The sequence below is a fragment of the Hippocampus zosterae genome, chromosome 19 (assembly GCF_025434085.1).
Source record: "Hippocampus zosterae strain Florida chromosome 19, ASM2543408v3, whole genome shotgun sequence".
NCBI classification, from domain to species: Eukaryota; Metazoa; Chordata; class Actinopteri; order Syngnathiformes; family Syngnathidae; genus Hippocampus; species Hippocampus zosterae.
Genome location: NC_067469.1, coordinates 6,260,518 through 6,279,721, shown reverse-complemented (window position 1 = coordinate 6,279,721; position 19,204 = coordinate 6,260,518). Strand labels below are relative to the sequence as shown.

The window sequence follows — 19,204 nt, the reverse complement described above, 5'->3', positions numbered from 1 at the left end:
ATAAGAATACCTGTTTGAGAGTGTGGTTTCAATGCTCAATTCTAATCTCAATACAAACTGAACTGTCAGGTGATTCTTCGCAAGGATCTCATTTGAATGCGTCGGGGGAAACTAGTGTAGTAGGCTTCAAGCGCTCATTCAAAATCAAACTACAACTTTGAATGAAGCCAAGGATTTTAGAAACGGCTCTCGTGCCGATATGTCATGTTGCGACGAGGTACGTGTTGCGCTCCGGATATAACGCGCAATCAATGTAATGGTTTTGTTTGATAGGCACTGCAGACAAAACATTGAACTCGGATGGTTCACTTTCAGATACTTTATTGACAAATGTCATTTATCCCGTGAGTACGTAAAAGGTTACATGCACAACAGATGAAACAAGATCATTTAAAACTGTTATACCTTTGTCATAAATATGGCTAAGCAATCTAAGTGGCAAAACTCCTTCCAAAGAGGCGGGATTGTTTTCTGCTAATTCAGACCTTGGTTTGTTCGTCATTGTTGAAATGCAAAAGGGAGGTCAATTTCAAGCCTTCCATTTGTGAGTTTCACCCGAGCCTCAGGTGAAGCTTCCGTCAGCCACCCGGAAAGAGTCGCGTTGGCCTGATCAACTCCCTGGATGAACATGTCGATGATGGAAGCATACGCATTGTTGAGCTGCTCCGTATCAAGGGCAGAGATCTTGTCAACGATAACCTTGATGAGCGTCACAATATTGCGGTAGATGTCATTGATTCGGAGGAACGCTTGATCTAAATAGTCAGACTTGATCGAGTCAACAAACTGCTGAGTTTTACCAACGACGGCACTCATGGTCTCACTCATTTTCACCAGCGCTGTGTCAAGACTCTCCATATTCTTCACAAAGGCCACTAGTCCATTCATGATGTCCCGTACGTATGTTTTCATGTTTTGAAAGATCTGGCCAACGGTAACCGCATCACCAACTGGCATGGAGACTTTCATGGTGCTGATTTTCTCCACAAATGAGTTATAGTAGATCTCCATGGACTGATACATAATCTTGGTGTTTTTGTCCAGAGTCGTGGCAATACTGTCGGTCATTTTCTTCAGGACCTCAGGAAGGGTGGTCATTTCATCAGACCCTGGAAGTTGGAACTTGGTCTCCCTCAGGAGTTTAACGATAGCATCCACGATAACCTGGAGGTTTTGCTGGTATTGGACAATGGTGTTTCTGAAGAAGATTGACAGCTGGCTCATCTGGACATCGTAGTTTATGGCGGCGTTATAGACATCACCGATGCGGGTAACGACGACATTCTTCAACTTGTCCATGTTGCTTGTGATCTGATACTTGCGAAGAAACTCAGTGAAAGCAGAGACGATGGAAGGGACTCGCTGTTTCAATTCCGAGAGAATGATTTTGGGTGCCTCTGTGTTGTAGGTAATCTGGAGGTTCATCCTATTTGCGTTCTTAGAAGAGGATTTTATGACGAAGATGTCGACATCAGCCTCTGGAGCAGACTGTTAAAAAAATAAATCCCAAAAAAAGAACTGTTATGCAAGACTGAGCAAAAACCAATTCCATTAGCAAAAGCGTCAGGTTACTCAACTCACAGGATAACGACCGTAGACTCTTCCGCTCAATTGAGATGGGACCCTGCCATTCAACTGCAATCCCAGGAAGCCAATAGATGGAGCAGATAGTGAAGCACTAAGAACATCTCTGCGAGCGGCGTAGCGAAGGTTGACATCAGTGAAAGTTGGGCTGGTGATGTCCACGTTGAGGGTCTGGCGAGAAACACTGAAAAAAGAGATTTTGAAATACATTGCGGTCCTGTGATTGAAGGAGAAAGAAGTACAGTATGCAAAGAAAGAGATAATCTTACCTCGTGCTTTGGTCAATGACATGGTTGGCATCCATGTTGAGGTCGGCATGTTTCAGGACGAGTTTGTTAATCACGTTCAAAGCGGCATTCTCAAAGTTTACCGTTGAAGAAGCTGTTGGGTAAAAAAAGGTTTTGTTTCATTCAGTACTTGAAAATATTGCAGTAGAATACATATAATTAATAATACTGAAGGAATATCATGAACTCACCATCCATGTCATAATCCAAGATGACGAAAGTGGAGGTGGCGGAGGATTTAAGTGTGCCTTTGAAAACTGGAGCGTTTCCCTCCAAGAGCGCATCAAAATTTGAGGTGTACAGTGGGCTGATGAACTTGCCGTTGGTGGAGATCTTCTGTTTGGCGACCGTTACATCGACCACTGTTTTCTCCGAGATGGTGAAATCCCCCAGGGTGCTTGGTTGTGACAGATTAATCTCAATATCAGCAGTCAAGGAAGAGACTGGTGCAATATCAACGGTCGCTTGGGCAAAATGTTTCCCGTTGGTGTTGAAAGTAAACAGGTTGAGCTCATTGTTACTCAAATGCTTCAGCGTGGCGTACATACGACTGAGGGAGGCTTGCAAAGACATGCTGTCATTTAAATCGAAGTTGATCACTTTGGTGGTGCCGTGGTTCAGCTTGACATCAGCAATGACCTTGGAGGTGGAACGCAGGCCGTTATTCAAGAACAGATTCACGTCACTGTCCAGGACTCCAAGGACGATATAGTCATCAAGGACTTTGCCATCCACGTTTGCCTTCATGGCTGTCTCAATGGAAATGTCGTCACTGGTTCTCTCCAGCTTCAGGCTCCAATCGGTGTTTGCTTTTCCAACAGCCTTGACCACTGGAATGTTGTAATTGCCCTTAATGTTCACAGTGGAGTGAGCCTTGGTTTTGGATTTGGTGTCCCCAACCAGACGCTGGTTCAATTCCAAGCTCAGTATAGGCAGAGAAATTCGTGCAACAGAGGCCACGGAGGTAGCGGCTTCCAGAGTCTCACTACTCACACTGAAGGTGCTGTCGTGGGTGCCTTCAATGTGCCGATTTTCTAGGGACAAGGAATTGGCCAGCTTGATTCCTCTTTTGCTGGTCAGGCTGGCGGTGCCATCAAGTTTAGCCTTTAAGCCCTCAAACACTGAGGTCGTCGTAGCTCCCAGACGGAATACAAGATCATCTGCTGCATTCAGTCCAGTGTTGACATTCACACTGATAACAGAAGACTTGAAGGACAACTCTGTAATCAGGTCACCCACAGGGGGGATCTCGATCAGGCTCATGATCACCGCAATGGGAGCGGCCTTCTTTTTCTGATAAACAATTTTGGCATCCAGATCCACGTTTTGCTTTGGCGAAATCATCAGGTGCTTCAGTCCCATCAGTTTATATAAATTCACATCCTTTATTGCTGGTGTGCGCATGTCGACAAAGGGGATTTGGATGGCAGGAACGCTGATGGGGTTGTTGAGGAAGTCAAGATTGACATTACCATCCATCGCGATAAAGGCGCCGGCCTCATTTCTGTTGTTGTCCACAGTGAGGTTGGAAGTCATTACAGCCTGATTAAGACGAGCGGTGTAAATTGTGTTCAGCTTCTGGTTGTTGGGTGTCAGAGCGGCCGAATAATCGTTGCGCAAATCAATCTTAGCAGTAGGTGCTCCAAAGATTGTAACCCTGCTATTGATTTTGTTTTGGAAGTCAGCAACTAACTCGTCGGGAGAGGCAACAATGTTCATTCCATTGGAAAGGAGTCCCCTGATCACTCCAGTCAGTTCTGTGTCATGGTTTGCTTTAAGATCAGCCTTCATGGTCATGAAGTTGACATTTCCAGAGGCGGAAACCACACTGCTCTTCACGATTGGCGCCTTCATGTTACTGAGCAAATTGAATTTGTAGACATAAGGGCTCGCCTCGGCTGTTACTTGCTGTTTCATCGTCGCTGTTTGTAAGTCTGTGTTGCCGGAGAAAGTCAGCGTGACAAGGCTTGGACTGAGTGACAAATAGAGGGTGCTGTTGTGGTTGCTCTCCTGAGCAACAGACTTGCCGACATTGTCAACAGTCAAAGTGAGGGCGTAACCGTCTTGACGGACGATTGCTTTCTGGGTCACGATGGCATCACTTTTGACACTGACGATTGGAAGGTCGACAAGATGTTTGTAGTTAGTCTCGAGAGAAGCAGCCATTCCCTCTTCCATTGCAACGAAAACGTGGTTCGTGACATCAGCGTTGTAAATTGGAGTGTTCACTTTCACTGCAGTCTTTGCTTGTGCCTGGCCGGAGAGACCATAGAGAGATAGAGAGGCTAGGTGGTCGACAACGAGAGCAAGATGGTTGATCTTGAGGGTCTCTGCGAGCACAACGCGGCTCATTTTAGGAAGAGCAATCTGAGCAGTTGAGTCGACTTTGTAATTCAGGATTTCAAAGCTGGGAGATGTGCCTTGGGAACTGATCATGGCTTTGAATTGGGGTGTCATGACTTTTTCGGTAGCGTTTTGGAGTTCGGCAGATGTCTTCACGGTGTAGATGGGAGTATTAAACCGGATCTCGGCAGAGAGTTTGCCAAAGCAAGGGACAATAATGTCACTTGGGATCTTTGGAAGTTCAATCTCAGGAAGTGAAAGAGACTTAACAAGCTTATCGACAGGGAAGTGTGGGAGAGTCGGGAAGGAGATCTCAGGAAGGGTAATTTCTGAGAGGTTTATCTCAGGCATGGAAGGCAAGTAGTTCATCTTGAGGTCTCCGAAGAAAGCATCAATATCAATTATTTTGAAGTCATAATTCAAGATGAAATCAATAACTTGGAGGATTCTCTGCTTGATGTCATCAAAGGAAACGGTGGTGGCTTTGATCGTATGGAAGCCCAGAATGGTGAACTCAGGAATGTCCAGCTGTGTGGGGATGTCAACCTGCTGAAGTTTATCCATGTTGAACTTCACGGAGGGAACCACAAGGTCAGTGAGCGGAACGGTGAAGGATGGAATAGTCACCTCATACTTCGTCAGTTCGCTTGTCAGCGCGTCGTAGATTTGCTGAAGCTCACCGATGATCTTTTGTTCAGGGAACACTGACCTGATTCCATCTATCACACTTTGGCAAATATCAGTGGCAATCTCCAGAACTGTCTTGTAGTAGTTCCTCATTACCGTGACGTATGAGTCAAGCTCAGCACTGAAGTCGATATTTGTAACTTCTTTTTTGATTTCTTCAAAGACCCTCCTGATATCTTCAAATATAGCCTGGTCCATCAGTTCCTTTACAGATGTAACAATTTCTGCAACTCTGATTTTTCTCAGACGATCCGAAAAGCCTTTAGCAGAGGTCAAGACAACGCTGGCGAAATCCTTTGCTGCTTCTAGTTTCTTGGGAATTTCCAGAGCCCTGATTAGATCATGAACATATGTTGTGCAGCGTCCAGTGATTTTATTAACCTTATCCACAAATGCCTTATAATCCAGTGATGTAATCTTCTGCATGATAGACTCAGCGAAGGACTTCAGGTCTTGAATCATATCCTTAACTTCAGTAGATTGCATGTAGTCAATGACGACCTTGAAGAATTGCTGGCATTTTGCAGGGATGTTTGCATCCTTGACCATTCGGGCAACAGTGTTGAGGGTTTCCTCAATTCTAAACTGCTTGATGACCTCCACAAGTTTTTCAAAGATGACTTGGATCTTTTTGTCCGCTTCAAGCTTGACAATGAAGTCCCTTATCTTGGAAGACAATGCGTTGATTTTGTCAAAGACCTTGAGATCCTGGATCAATTCCTGGATATACTCCATCATCTCATTGAATAGCTCGATTGGGATCTGACTCGTTAAAACCTTGACGGAACCGCTAATGTCAATATCTTTAATGATGTCCTTCAGTTCAGCAACAAATTTGACAAGATCGAAATTGTCAACGGACTGCTTCATGATATTCAGGCAATCCTTCAGATTAGACACAATTTGGTATTCCTTCTCAATATTATTCAGGAATGCCACACTAGTGCCTCTCAATTTTTCCAAGTCGATCTGCTGGATCAACGTCTTCACAGTCTCGATAAGATACAGGACCATTCCCTTGATGTCATACTTTTCATTAATGGCATTTAGCAGTTCCTGGATCTGTGATGCCACAGTTTCAGGCAGGCTGCCATCAACAATAATCTTCTCCATCATGGCAAAATAGTGTTGAATGTAAAAGGTGACCTCAGTGATCATTTTCTCAGCGTGAACCTTAAGGTTTCTGAAAGCAGCATCCACATCCTCCATGGAAATCAGAGTTTTGGGGGTAAGGTCACTGATGTACTCCTTCAACTGAATTACTTTGCCTTCAATGTTAAGTTGGGCAACAAACTCACTCACACGCTGAGGAAGAGCTTCAAGTTTTTCTCCGATCTGCTCATTCTTGATGTAGTCGCGAACAAGTTCTGCAACACCGACAAGAGCATCCTTGATACCTTCCAAGAAGACAGGCACGTTTTCCAGCAGAGGGAACTGAATGATGTGACAGTTTGTGTTCTTGTCATACTTGAGGAAGCCTGAGATACCAAATTCCTGGTTGTCTGTGGATTCTGCGTTGATGATGTTTGTGAGGATGTTAGCGGAAATGCTCATGCCAGTTCCCTCGGCGGTGTTGTAAACGCTCAAGTCTTGGTTAAAGGCGTGATTGTTGATTTTCGACTTCAGACTAACAATGGCCTTCTGTTCATTCATAGAAAGACCGGCGTCCATCTTATTGTCCAATGTGGTCTCGAGGGAAAGTCCATTGTCTAGCACCTGGCTCACTGAGGCTCGGCATTCATGTGAGGTAGCAAAAGCCAAGGGTTGCGCTCGCAGGAGGAACTTGCCGTAGAGCTGTGCACTGTGCTTTCCGTACAACGCCATGTCTCCATCAGCATTGAAGATGGCATCGAGGTTGAAATCGAAAGGAACAATGCTGGAACGGATGTTGTGGTCAAAACGCAGAAGCTGCGAGTTAAAGCGAGCGTCATTGGTGAACTTGGCAGCAAGACCGATAATCTCAAGATCTGAGGTGTGGCTCATGTAGGTTCCAAAAAGATTTCCAATTGTGCTGCACTTTGCGATGGCAGTCATGTCAGCATAGTTAATCTGATAGCTGTGCTTGATCTCTGATTTATCATAGGTAGTTTTCAGACTTCCGGTCAGGTCAATTTTGTAGGAGCCGGCCAGCAACTGGGCATCATTGATGATATTAGCGGCGAGAAGCTTCAGGTTGTTGTTGACCTTGGCAGATGCGGTGTAGGGTGTCAGGTTAATGGCAACATCGTGAGTATAAGAGGCATACTCACTAGCCTGGGCTTTAGCCTTAGAGTTCAAGATAAGGCTAGAAAGTGTTAGCGTCAGATCATTGCCATTATCAAAGTTGAGGTCAAACAATGCAGCCTTGTTATTGAAGGACAGAGTTGCTTTCGTAGTGTCCAGCCCAACGTTAAAGGTGTTGTCCAGAGACAGTGGGCTCCGAAGCGTGTTTGTTCCACTTGTGACCAAACCATTCTTGTCCATTCTCAGGGTGGCTTTGTGCATGGCCGTGTTCTTCAGAAGCTTAATGTTGGCATCGCTGTTTACAGTCAGACCATTGACATCAAGAGAGGAAGTGAGCAGTGAGTAGATCAGATCTTCTCGGTGGTCGGCGTTCGTTTCCACTCTCAGAGCAATTTTTCCTGCTCCAGCCGAGGCTTCAGCTTTGTGGTGGATTTTCATACCAAGAGCACGGGCGCTTGAATGGCACTTCAGTGAGGCTCTGCTGTCTGTGAAAGAAAACTCAGCGGAATGTGTCAAGGTGTCTTCAAAGGCATTGGTGTTCGAAACAACCAGGAGGTCACCATCCACAAAGCTTGCGGTGATTCTGTTTTTAGCTTGAACGATTGTTGATTCCAATTCAAGCAAAGAATCGAACTTTGCATTTGGTTTGAATGGAATAACGTAGAACGTCTGATTTGAAACAGTCTTGGCAGAGAGGGGTCCGGCCTTGAACGTTCCCTTAAAGCTGCTATCAACAGAGATTTTCTCAGCGTTGATTCCAGTCAGAGAGTTGTGATCGATGTCGACGTTGAGGCTAAATGGACTTGTGGCCTCAATCTTGCTATGGGAGTGAACGTTAATTTTGTCAGTGATGGTTGCATCCTCAACAAAACTGACACTGGCTTCAAGAAACTTGTGGGACAAAGAGCCTTTCATCTGGGCCTTCAGTGAGTCAGTGGTGGTCAACAGTCCAGAGCCTAAACGAAAGAAACGAAAATTAAACTCAAAGTCGTTACAGCCTTGTTTAAGACTCAGTTAATCTATAATAGTTAGAAGTTAAAAAAAATACCTTCGATCTTGAATGAGAGGATTTCAAACTGAGAGGTTCCTTTGGCATCAAACTTGGCAGAGTAACTTGGAGCTTCCATAACATCCTTGCCGGCTGCGATTGAGGTCTCAAAGTCATAGAGGTTGCTCTTCATCTGTGTTGAAACTTCAGCTTTGCCAAACAGAGGAATAGTCAAAGTGAGCCTCTCAGGGACAAAAACCTCCGGGATTGGAATCTCCATGGAGACGATCTCCAGTCCAAACTCGGGCAGAGACAGGTGAGGTGTTGTTAAAGCCGGCGGGAAGTTGAGCTCCTTTGTTGACTTTCCTCCAAGAGGGACTGGAATGGCGAGGGTGAAGCGCTCTTTGTTGAAGTAGTACACAGCCTTTGTTTCACTGGAAAAAGTACAAAGGTTCAATTTAGAAATGTTTTGGAAGCACCCAATCACACATTCATGTGGCTCATTTCCAACATACGTGTTCAGGAACAGTGTCTCTGGCAGGGAAATTTCGGGCATATTTGGAACTCTGAAGTTCTGGAGGTAAGGGATCTCAGCACCATACTTCTCCATGTAGTTGTTTGCCGCCTAAGAGACAGACAGCCATCGAAGTTGTTCTACTTCAACACGAATAAAATCCCATTTGCAAAAATTGTTGGATCTCATACCTCTCCAAACTTCTTAAAGATGTGAGAGATCTTCATGTCGGTCTGTCCCACCTTTGTGTCAAGAAGGTCTTGGGTGTACTTCTCAAACAAATCCGTGAATGGGCCAAAGGTGACGTCAGTGTTCATGTCAGATTTGAACCCAACCTCAACCTTGTTGTCGTCTAAATAACGGGCAAAAATGCAAACAGTTTCAGATGAGCTACAGTATTACTGTTGATTGTTTTTGATAAGGAAGAAACCAGAAGAAACATATATTACCATATTTCATTGCAATCTCCTGCTTGGACACAGCATCCATGACCTTCACTTCACTCTTCAGTTTCAATTCCAATTCTTCCTCTCGCTTCATGTCAGCTGTGACTGAGGCGTCAACCTTAAGTGTGGGGACCTTGAGCTGAATTTGAAGCATACCTTTCTTCATCACCTCAAGACTGAAAGAAATACCAGCGAGTCAGAGGCGAATAGACATCGTATGACATCTTTGTTCCTCCACGAGACACTTGATTTCTTACTTGGCTCGACCAATGAGGGAAAGCTGAGGGATTTTTTTGTTCAGAAGATCCAAATAGATGGAATGGGTTCCTTTGCCTCTGGTATTGCCATCAACAACACCCAGTCTCAATCCTGCTTCCACATCATAGTTGGGAATCTGGATATCAGCTGTGACCGTGTGCTTCCTTCTGTTGTATTTCATGATGGCTCTGGCTTCTGTGGGCTCGGCGCCTGTTTTGGTCCGACCAATTCCATAATGTCACTCCAGTGAATTTCAGAGCCACGTCAAGTAGCGTGCTATGGTCTTGAGTGTGATGTACCTTCAGCTCTCAGAACAAACTTCACAGAGTCGATTTTATGCTTGCCCTCGTCTCCCTCTTTCAGCAGCTCATAGGCAAGAGTGGCAGTGTACTCAGTGACTTCGCCTGTAGGATGGAGCTCCAGTGCAAATCTATTCAATAAAATGCATAAAATCATTTCATGAACGAATCCGTTTTTGCTCAGTAATCTATATCGAAAAATGTAGCTGTTCTTTGTGTAATCTCACTTGCTATCACCAGTGATGGGGAAGTAGGGTGCCTGAGAGAAAGCATCCATGTACTGAAGAGCAGTGCAATATTTCATCCCAGCAAAGAAGGGGGTGCATTCACTGACATCGACTTTGTTTGTCACCATTGGGGGGAGAGTCACGACCCTCAGGTCATTAACTGCCACCAGGGTGTTTCTAAATTTGAAACACAGAGAATGAGTTCAAATAAAGTATTTCACTTCTGACATTGTTACACCGACACCATTTTTTGTGTGCATCTTACGTCATTTTGATGAGCTTGGTTGGGCTTTTTGGAGCAGGGATGGTCAGTTTGACGTGGTCACGTCCCATCGAGATCTTGGCCTGGAGGCCACTCTCGTGGAAGATGTTGGAGTGCATCTCTAATCCAGAGTTGAGATATTCAGGAATGTAGGCGCCAAAGTGGGTTGTAAACTCAACGCCCGCTGAGGGCATGAAAGCGACTTCACTCTGTCAGAGAAACACAAAAGATGCACAGTCGTTAGAACGTGACATACGTACAGTATCATTTGGTACGGTTGAACACATTCAGCAAAAAATTACCATGTCGCGGGCCATCTTAAATCCAGCCTTGACACCAGGGGTGAAGGTTCCAGACAATGTAATTTTCAGAGGCACGCCAGTGACAGTCGGCAGGAAAAAGTCATTGTCCATGAAGATGTAGTGGGCGAAGATGGTGTTGTCAGCCTTTGTCATCAGTCCCTTCAAGAGCTGCACAAATACAAATCATATTTAGATCTCAAACATGTTTTGTAAACTGTGCTCCTTGAGCCACATTGTCTTTCATTACATTAGTAGGGAACATCTTGAACATGCTCTCAAACATCAGGGCAGCAGAGTAGGTCATAGCTCCCAATTCATTGATCTTCAGATATCCCAGCTCGTTTCCGAACAATCTCAGATACATCATCGCCTCTGGAGATTTGGTGGCCTGCAGTTTTCTCATCAGCACGTTGAGATTCTGCCCAACTTCTTTCATGAAGTTCTGAGAGATCTGAACACAGATGCCGAGAGGAAGTATTACCGAATTGTTTGACACAACCAAAGTACAAGTTCTTTGCAGCCGACTCAAGTACCTGTCTCTTCATCTCAGCATTCCTCAAACCGGGAAGGAAGCTCTGTACAATCTCTTTGACTGCATGCATGTTATCTGAGACAAAGTACATCGTCTTCATGGCAGTGTCGGGAAAGAATCCATTGTCACCAAACAGTGCTTCAACCGTTGGTTCAAATCCTTTACCCTCAACACCAATCTGTAATGATCGTACAAGTCACCAATTCGTGTTATCGAAACTCACACTGGCGGTTTGTGTTTTGATCATTCAGAATATTTACCTCCATCATGTCAATGTCAAATCCAAATGCCTTAAGAGTCATTTCCAGCATGGCTTCTTTGGGCAGGTAGCTGGTGCCCTCAAAGATCATATTTCCCTCGACAGATCCCATCCGGTAGTTACGAGAGAATTTGGTGGGGTTCATGACGGGTCCAATCTCATTGTCTTGGATGGCATCGCGAATCTTTTGTCTGAGTCTTGACAAGAAAACAGAGATACATTTTCAACTCTAATCGTCTTAATTCTACAGTACCCTGACAATGACAAAATAAATCATAGCAGCTTGTCACTCACTCTTCAGTTTTCGTCCCAGTTGAAGACAAAATATTGGTCATATGGGATACCACAAAGCTCTTGAATTGGGTATCTTTCTCGGTGGGCAGGGCAGCGGCCAAACGTGCCAACTCACTTGGCAGCGGGTTCTTCATAACCACAAGATATGCAGCGATTCTCTTTTGCAGTGGGGTTGCACTGTCCAAAAGGACCTGAATGAGAAGCTCTCTTCCCTGTGACAGATGAAATTGATCAAATTAGCAAGTACGATCATGAATTATTCAAACCATCCTTTAATATCTCAAAAAATTGGCACGTGCCTCATCTGAGATGGGAGTCAGCCGGTAAACCTGGATGGCAGCTTGCTGCACTGCCAGGGAAGCAGCTGGCTGGTTCACACACTGGAGCACTGAAGATCTGAGTGCAGGACTAGCAGGCACAACAGCGGGAGCCATGTTCCCAATAACCTAGACCAACACAGACAAAAGTTAGTTTTATCGTACAGAATAAAGAAACGGGCTTTTGATAATGGGTTAATGTTGCCATAAGACTCATTAAACGAGCCATTTGCTACATGACATACCCTCAAAGTCAGGAAAGTGTTTTCTTCATCACCAGCGCAGTCGCCCAAATGACCAGCCAAGTATTCGGCAACAGAGCGAATCTCAGGAATTAGCTTTCCTTCACTTTTGTAAAACCTGCAGATGAAGAAATGTCGGTTTAGTGCCTTCGAATTATATTTGACAGTCAATGGTATACCCTGAATAAAGGTAACAAAGCTCACCTCTTGACTACATTGCTCAGGGCGTACATGATGGGCTTGCTGGGCTTGTACTTGACCATTTCGAGCATGTCATTTATCAGCAGGGCAGAAGGATTAGAAACAAGTCCCAATGCAAAAACGGTGGCGTCAACTTCAATATCTGTGGTTTGGAAGCCCCGAAGGATCTGCATGATGGCACTGCTGCACTCTGGAGTTCCGCACTGTGCCAGGACTTGGTAAGTCAGGACACGGGACATAACGAGAGCCTCTGGAATGGCACCGCTCAGAGTTTCGGTCTTCATTCCGCGGACCATGGTGACCATCTGACGGAAGAAGTGTGCCCTCCTCTCGCCCTCGGTCTCAGGCAGATTGACCAGATCACTCATCAGATCCAGATAAGCTTCTTTATCCTGGAAGTATGTCTTGTGCTCAACGGTATCCATATGAAGACTCTTGACGTTATCACCTGTGACACATTAGCAGCATCGTGGTCATCGGTGATTCCGCTTTGGAGATGGGAATTAAAACATCTCAGGATGAAAAAAATGTAGACTTACCATGATCAAAGATTCTGTCGTTGGAAGTGGAAACGTGCACCAGGGTCAGTTCTTGCTTTCCAACATTCGTAACGCCATATTCACCCCTGAAATTGTGAAGCACTGTTTTAGGATCCGAACTGAGGCAGAAATGCACTATTTTACTGAAACAGCGGGCATTAGGTAAAATTCAGATTTACTTGTGGGAGAATGGGATCAGGATGTGCTTCTCTGTGCAGGACCCGGAGGTCATGTGTTTCTTCTCGTTGTCAAACTTGTAGTTACAGGTCTGTGAGCTTCTGACGAGCTTGGAAAGGGGGTATTGCTGAAAATGAAAAATGAAATAATCATTATGAAAGGGACATTGTGCTTTGTTCAATTTTAAATGGCATTTTCTTGCCCTAAACTCTCTTGTTTCATTTCCTGAATGCCTTTAGTATTTTTTTTATTTTTTTTATCTTACCATGCCAGAGATGAGTGCCAAGGGGCTGGTATAATCTCTTGTTGGGACAAATCTGTCACATGTGGAGAGGTCCCTTTCCAGGCTGATGTCAGTTGCAATGTCCTCCCTAGCGTTGATGGTGTAGGACGTCTCGCACATACCGTGAACCGTTGGCTAAAATGCATAATGAACAAATGCATTCAGTACTTGTTTTACAATAGAAGGCATTGTTAGTTTAATCGAGGAAATAGAATATTGTTGTTGCTTTTGGAGATTGCCAAAAGGTGTACCATATTCTTATTCTTGTCCTCTTCCATCATAGGCACAGCCAGGGCTGAGATGATACCCCTCTTGATGTTCAGGGCGGTTGTTGTCTCACCTTCCTCAGGGTACAGTTTCACATCGTACACACCCTCAACTGCCACCTTGAGAGGATATCTTCAAGATGGAGAAAATATGTTAACCGGCTTGTTTTTGGACAACCCCATATTTGTTAAAATGTTCAAAAATTTTGGGGGGTACCTTTCCATTTCATCAGCAAAGGCATTTGAGCTGGGGGCAGCACCGAACGTGGGGTTGCCATCTGAGTCAGAGCCAACCACTTCACTCAGGGCACAGCCAGTTGTGCGCACGATGAAACTGCAAGTCTGCGGAACTTCGATTTCAACCTGTGACATATGACCCACGTCGAATTAATATCATAGGTTTACCTCCACCGCGATTCAACTTATTAAAACTGACTCGTTGTAAATGTAATATCTGGAATAAATATATACATATCAGAAAAGAGACTGGATTGCTCCTACTTTGCATGTTGCCCTGGGTCCATTCTTGACTGATGAGGCTCCGTCGATGGCATTCAGAGATTCCGCCACATATTGGTATTCGTACTTGTGCAGGGTCTTGTACCGTTTGGCCACTTGAGGAGAAAATCACATCAATTTAGTAAGACGCTCATTGCTGTCGTGTGATAAATTATTCGGCAATCGGGGCAACTTACGCAGACATGGTGGCTGATCTCCATCTTGTGCAACTTTGAACAAGAAAGAGTATCATTGTTTATTGATGCCAAAAGAGAAATAGCTCCAAAGATATGTTCTATTAGTGTGGCTCTTAGAACATAGACATAAGATTAATTAAAGACTCTTTTAATGTACTGTATTGTGTAATGAGTTGTTTTTCTGCTATTAAAAAAATGACTATATATATATTATATACAGGCACTGTATATATTTTATATATACAGTACCTGTATATATAAAATGGATCCAGTTTTAGTCTCAGGAACTACAGGGTGGCCCACTTAAAAGTAGCCCGGATTTTTTTTTTTAATTAAAATATATTTTTAATTTTTTTCAAAACATGTATTTAATTACGTGAATGTTACAAGTGACCCAAGTCTTTCCAAAACCTGTTTTTATTACTTACAGGTTACAAGAGATGCTGGAAGTGTCCCCCATTGACATCTATACATTTTTGAGTAATTTAAAAAAAAATCCGGGCTACTTTTAAGTGGGCCACCCTGTACTTTATGAAAGTGCTGATGATGCATTATTTCAAGACTTTGTGACATCACTCATTTCTGCAGATAAGGATGTTCAAACAACTCTCTGATAGGCAGCAAAGTACAAAGATGGGTGGAGTAGTAATCACGATTCGAAGTGCAGAGTGAAAAACAGACACCGGGGTTTAATGCCGAAACAAAGGCATGTTGATAGATAGGGTCACCGTAATCCAGAACTGATTTACCAAAAACAAATTTTAGCAGCCTTTTCTTCCATGAAATTTGTTTTGTTGCGGTATAAATGTTCTGAATATCACATGATTGTAATAGCAGTGTTTGCGATATTGGAAAAGGAATATTCTGTCAAACCATTTTTTGTATAGAAATGAGCATCACAGGACCAATTATCGCGCCTTGTGGAACACCTTTGATCAATGCCATGTAAGCCAAACCTTTACGCTGATATTGAATTCAACAAACAGAAAGAATGATGAAGATTCCAATAGTCTGACAAATCCCTGACTTGCATTTTTTTATGTAATCATAGAAAAGGAGAAGACTGACTTGGAAAAAAAATCCTTTCTGGCAACAATCTGAAAACTTCAATTTCCTTTGCCCTCAAAGGTAAAGTTTCTCCTCTGTGAAATGTCCAAATTAATGAACCGGATTCAGATGGTCATCCACAGACTCTTTAGGATGAGGACACTTCAAATAGCATGATCTTTAGCCAACAGTGATCATAGAAAATTTGCAAACGTAAGCTTATTCTTCATACCTAAATAATATGAAATTGAACATTCATATTATGAAATACAATACTGTATATTTAAAAGGACGACCAAAGACGACAACTGTCAGAAATACTCACCAGCCAAGGCTGATGCGCCGAGGATCAGCAGAAGGCAGAGCTTGGAGTCCCTCATGGTGGGCCCGTATAGCCCAATTCCTTCGGACGTTTGGCGAGTACTCAGATGAGACTGAGTCGTCCAAATCCCTGCGGAGATTTTATAGAGCTCTTACTGGGAGGAACGCTCAAAGTCCACTGTGATCTGCAGTGTGGAGGGACAAAGGGAAAAGGTTTGAAAAGGTTGCTCAAAGCAAAGGCTTACAACACAGATTTTTCTGAAATCGTTACACAGCGGGGTCCTCACTCAAATGTTTGATCTATCGAGACAAGTCAAAGAGTTGAAGTTACTTTGTTGTTTGTTTGTTTTTTTAACTCAATGTCTGCGCTAGACCAAAGTGGGTCAACCAAGTCAAATGGAGCTATCTTGTACCATTAACTTGTTTCTACGACAAGACTGACTTAGAGAAAATTTTTCTTCCATTTCTTAAAGCGTTTTTTTTAATCCGGTGATTAATTTATTGACTCAATTGAAACAAGTTTAGCAATTTCTAATGTTGATTAAATACAAATTAAAAGCATAGCAAGGTGGCTTTTTGGGCCCTTTATTTTGTATTGTGCTGTTTTGTTTTGAAAACAACAAGGGGCCCCACAAATATGCAAATTAAAACTGTCACTGAAAGGGTTAAAAAAAGAATATTTGGACGATTTTCTTGATGTAATATTTCGTTAATTGTGAAATCAAATGAAACACCGATGTGAGTCATTTCAGAGGACTATCTGTTGAAATCAAAGTTTAGCTCCAACGTTGATCTGTCTTTGTCAGTCCTTTATTGCACTCGGTACTTATTTGTGATCATCGCATTTTGAAAATGGCCACACCCATGAAAGTAAGCTTCACTAAATTACAGTCAAAACATACCAGAAGGTCTGTCGCAAAGATTCAACGAAGAATCGGAAAGCAAATGACACTTTAGTTTGGGTGTCATCTATTCTCATTAAATATTGAAAATTTTGATTGCTGTTTGGATTTCGACGATTATTTGTTTGCGCCATTTTTTTTCTCATTCCATTTTTCTTTTCTTTTCTTTCAGGCCACCGAGATGATATTGACTGGATATGAAAGTGAAGATTTTGGGCAGTTCCTCATATGCACATTTGAGCTATCAATAAAGATGAACCTCATAAGAAATGTAAAACAGCCAAAAACATTGAACCCACAAAAGCAAATAAATCAAGGCGTCATACTTTTCAAAAATATTTCAAACGGTCCTCAGCATACTTTTTTTTCCCAAACGGGAAAAATAAAAAGGTTCCCTCACATGCTTCATACCCAACATTTATAAATGCAGTCTCATTCCAAGTAGATTACAAGTACAATAAAAATGACAATTTTAATAGTACCTTGTTGTTGTTGTGTTGCTGCTTCCACTGCCACCAACCTAAAATGAAAACGATCCCCCCCCTAATTCAATACTAGCTGGAGAATGAACTTTGATCAACAAATATTCAAAGGTTCCTCTAAGTCTTTATTTGCTGTTCAGGCAAACATAAATAAACATTTTTTAACTGCGTAATTTTTTTTCTTTATCCGTGAAGCTAATTTTTAGTGGAAGCATATGTGGCAGCATCATTTGGAAATTTTAACTTAGAGATGTGGGTTTGTATTGACTGCCATATTTGTGGTTTGGATCCAAAGCGGGTTTGGGGCGGTGGGGGTTAATCCTTGAATACCTGATAAGCTACACTGTGTGTGATTTGTCTGAGTGATCCAATCACAAGAAAGCTCAAATACTATATGAAAGAACATTTTTGGTGCTACTTTGCTGATGATGAAAAGAAAATTCTGTCATTTGTAACCATTTTTTTCTTGCACGTTACATTTTTTAATGATTATAAAATATTTGATCAACTTGATTCTACTTTTTGTGACCTAATTGACATACTTAGAGTGGTTACTAAATGATTGGTCAATCTGGAGGGGGGGCAAACAGTGGCCCGAAAGTCCAGACATAACCGAGTCATGTACGCAGTATCTGCTGTGTCATAAATCGCAAAGTGCCCCCTGCAGCAATGTTGTTCTTCTATTTTATCAGGGAGCGAGTGATAACACTTTTTGAACCTAATAAAACAGGAATGACAATCTAAGAAGACAGGACAAAGTTTATCATATACCTTCCATAGAAGGCGTGCATGCTATCATGTTGTTACGTATTGCATACGTTCTTGCGTTCAGATGATCTAATTTAAGCAAAAAAATAAAATAAAATCCAGCCTTTTTCTGTACTGCTAGTCCTCACTCGCATAGCTGATTTAAAAAAAATGAATTAGGGAGTGAAAGTGTTTGTTGTTTTTATTCCAGAATTTCTGACTTTTTTTTGTTGTTGTTGGGGTTTTTTTAGAATTATGTGGCTTGTCTGATCACACGTATGGCCAAACAGGCTAGAGATTTTCCCACTTTATAGCATAGCAGTCACGCTTGACGACCTTATAAAGATGCTTCGTCTAGAATTTAAAAAAAATTAAAATCATGAAAGGGCACAGGGTCAAGTTTTTTTTTCCAAAGAAAATTTGATCCATAATGCAACAAGTTTATGACAGCAACCAAAGACTTTACCCTGACCTAATCTATCCTTTCCCAGGTGTACAGTATGACATTTGGTCTTCCAGCTAAACCTTAACATGAACTTTTTCAACTAGTCATGCTTTAGTGTGCATAGTCCAAAGATGAATTTTATGTTTCGTTCCTTACGCGTTATTCTGCATCATAAAAACTCTGCCATAAGGGTTCGGTTGGTGTGTTTTCTTACCACAATGGGTAAAAACACACATTTTTTCTCATTATTTGTGCTATAGACAGTGGAGTGTGTTATTACGGTTCTTGAGAAAATCGTTTTAGAAAAGGCCTCGACTTGCAAAGTGGTGGCCTCCTAAACTTGCAGATCTCTTAGCACCCTCTAGTGCACAATTTCGGGAAACAAAAACTCCTCTGCTCACCTGAAAATGTTGTTTCCTAATAATTTGGGTGGTTTCCCCTTTTCAATTCCAGCGGTTACGTTTAATTCAACAGTCTACATGTGTGCGCTGCATGCGCCCCATTCATTTATCTGCGATGCTAGTGTATGAAGTATTGCCTCCACAAATGAAAATCACTTTTTCCCCCCACACTGTGCTGGAAGAAACGTTTGTCTCATCGCAACCCCCTCTCCCTCCTCCTCCAACCCTTGTTGTCATGGTAACAAAATCAGTACTTCCCATTGCCGAATGTGGAGTGAGCAATGGGTCATTTTGCACGAGACAGTGCTGTCCCAACGTTTCGGTGGAGCGCCATCCTTGCCTTCAGATAGATTGAAACCTGCAATGTGCTTATGGGAACAGGTGTCAGGCGTCAGACACACACACACACAGAGTTAATTATTGATCCACTGACTGAAATACTGACATACACACCACACTTCCTGAAGTGTCTCAGCTGCACAATTGAAGCTACAGTCACATGATCATGGTTAAAGAGCCTACACATTTTTAATTTGTTAAAATATATGGGTAACGGCTTTAAATTGGATTTCAACAGGAGCTCGTGATACACACGCGCACACGCGCACATACTGTATACATATATATATAGTCT

At 42.8% G+C, this 19,204-nt stretch overlaps 1 protein-coding gene across 2 annotated transcripts; it reads right to left on the bottom strand.

Moving 5' to 3' along the window:
* Positions 1-304: 304 nt before the first annotated feature.
* On the bottom strand, positions 305-17,067 carry apobb.1 (apolipoprotein Bb, tandem duplicate 1). 2 transcript variants are annotated; one of them, XM_052053602.1, is made up of 29 exons: positions 16,978-17,067; positions 15,598-15,778; positions 14,226-14,258; positions 14,032-14,144; positions 13,748-13,893; positions 13,516-13,663; positions 13,247-13,399; positions 12,984-13,108; positions 12,805-12,890; positions 12,269-12,713; positions 12,068-12,182; positions 11,805-11,951; positions 11,506-11,717; positions 11,213-11,408; positions 10,954-11,130; positions 10,668-10,871; positions 10,421-10,588; positions 10,122-10,327; positions 9,857-10,033; positions 9,630-9,760; positions 9,330-9,540; positions 9,076-9,248; positions 8,818-8,978; positions 8,628-8,737; positions 8,173-8,546; positions 2,063-8,080; positions 1,854-1,965; positions 1,582-1,768; positions 305-1,488 (listed from the first exon to the last, which is right to left on the bottom strand). In XM_052053602.1, exons 2-29 carry the CDS (start codon positions 15,650-15,652, stop codon positions 499-501), a joined length of 11,373 nt encoding a protein of 3,790 aa, XP_051909562.1. In that variant the 5' UTR covers positions 15,653-15,778; positions 16,978-17,067; the 3' UTR covers positions 305-498. The 2 variants fall into 2 exon arrangements, with proteins under 2 accessions (XP_051909562.1, XP_051909563.1); XM_052053603.1 differs by lacking the exon at positions 16,978-17,067 and having other exon boundaries at positions 15,598-16,016.
* Positions 17,068-19,204: the final 2,137 nt, after the last annotated feature.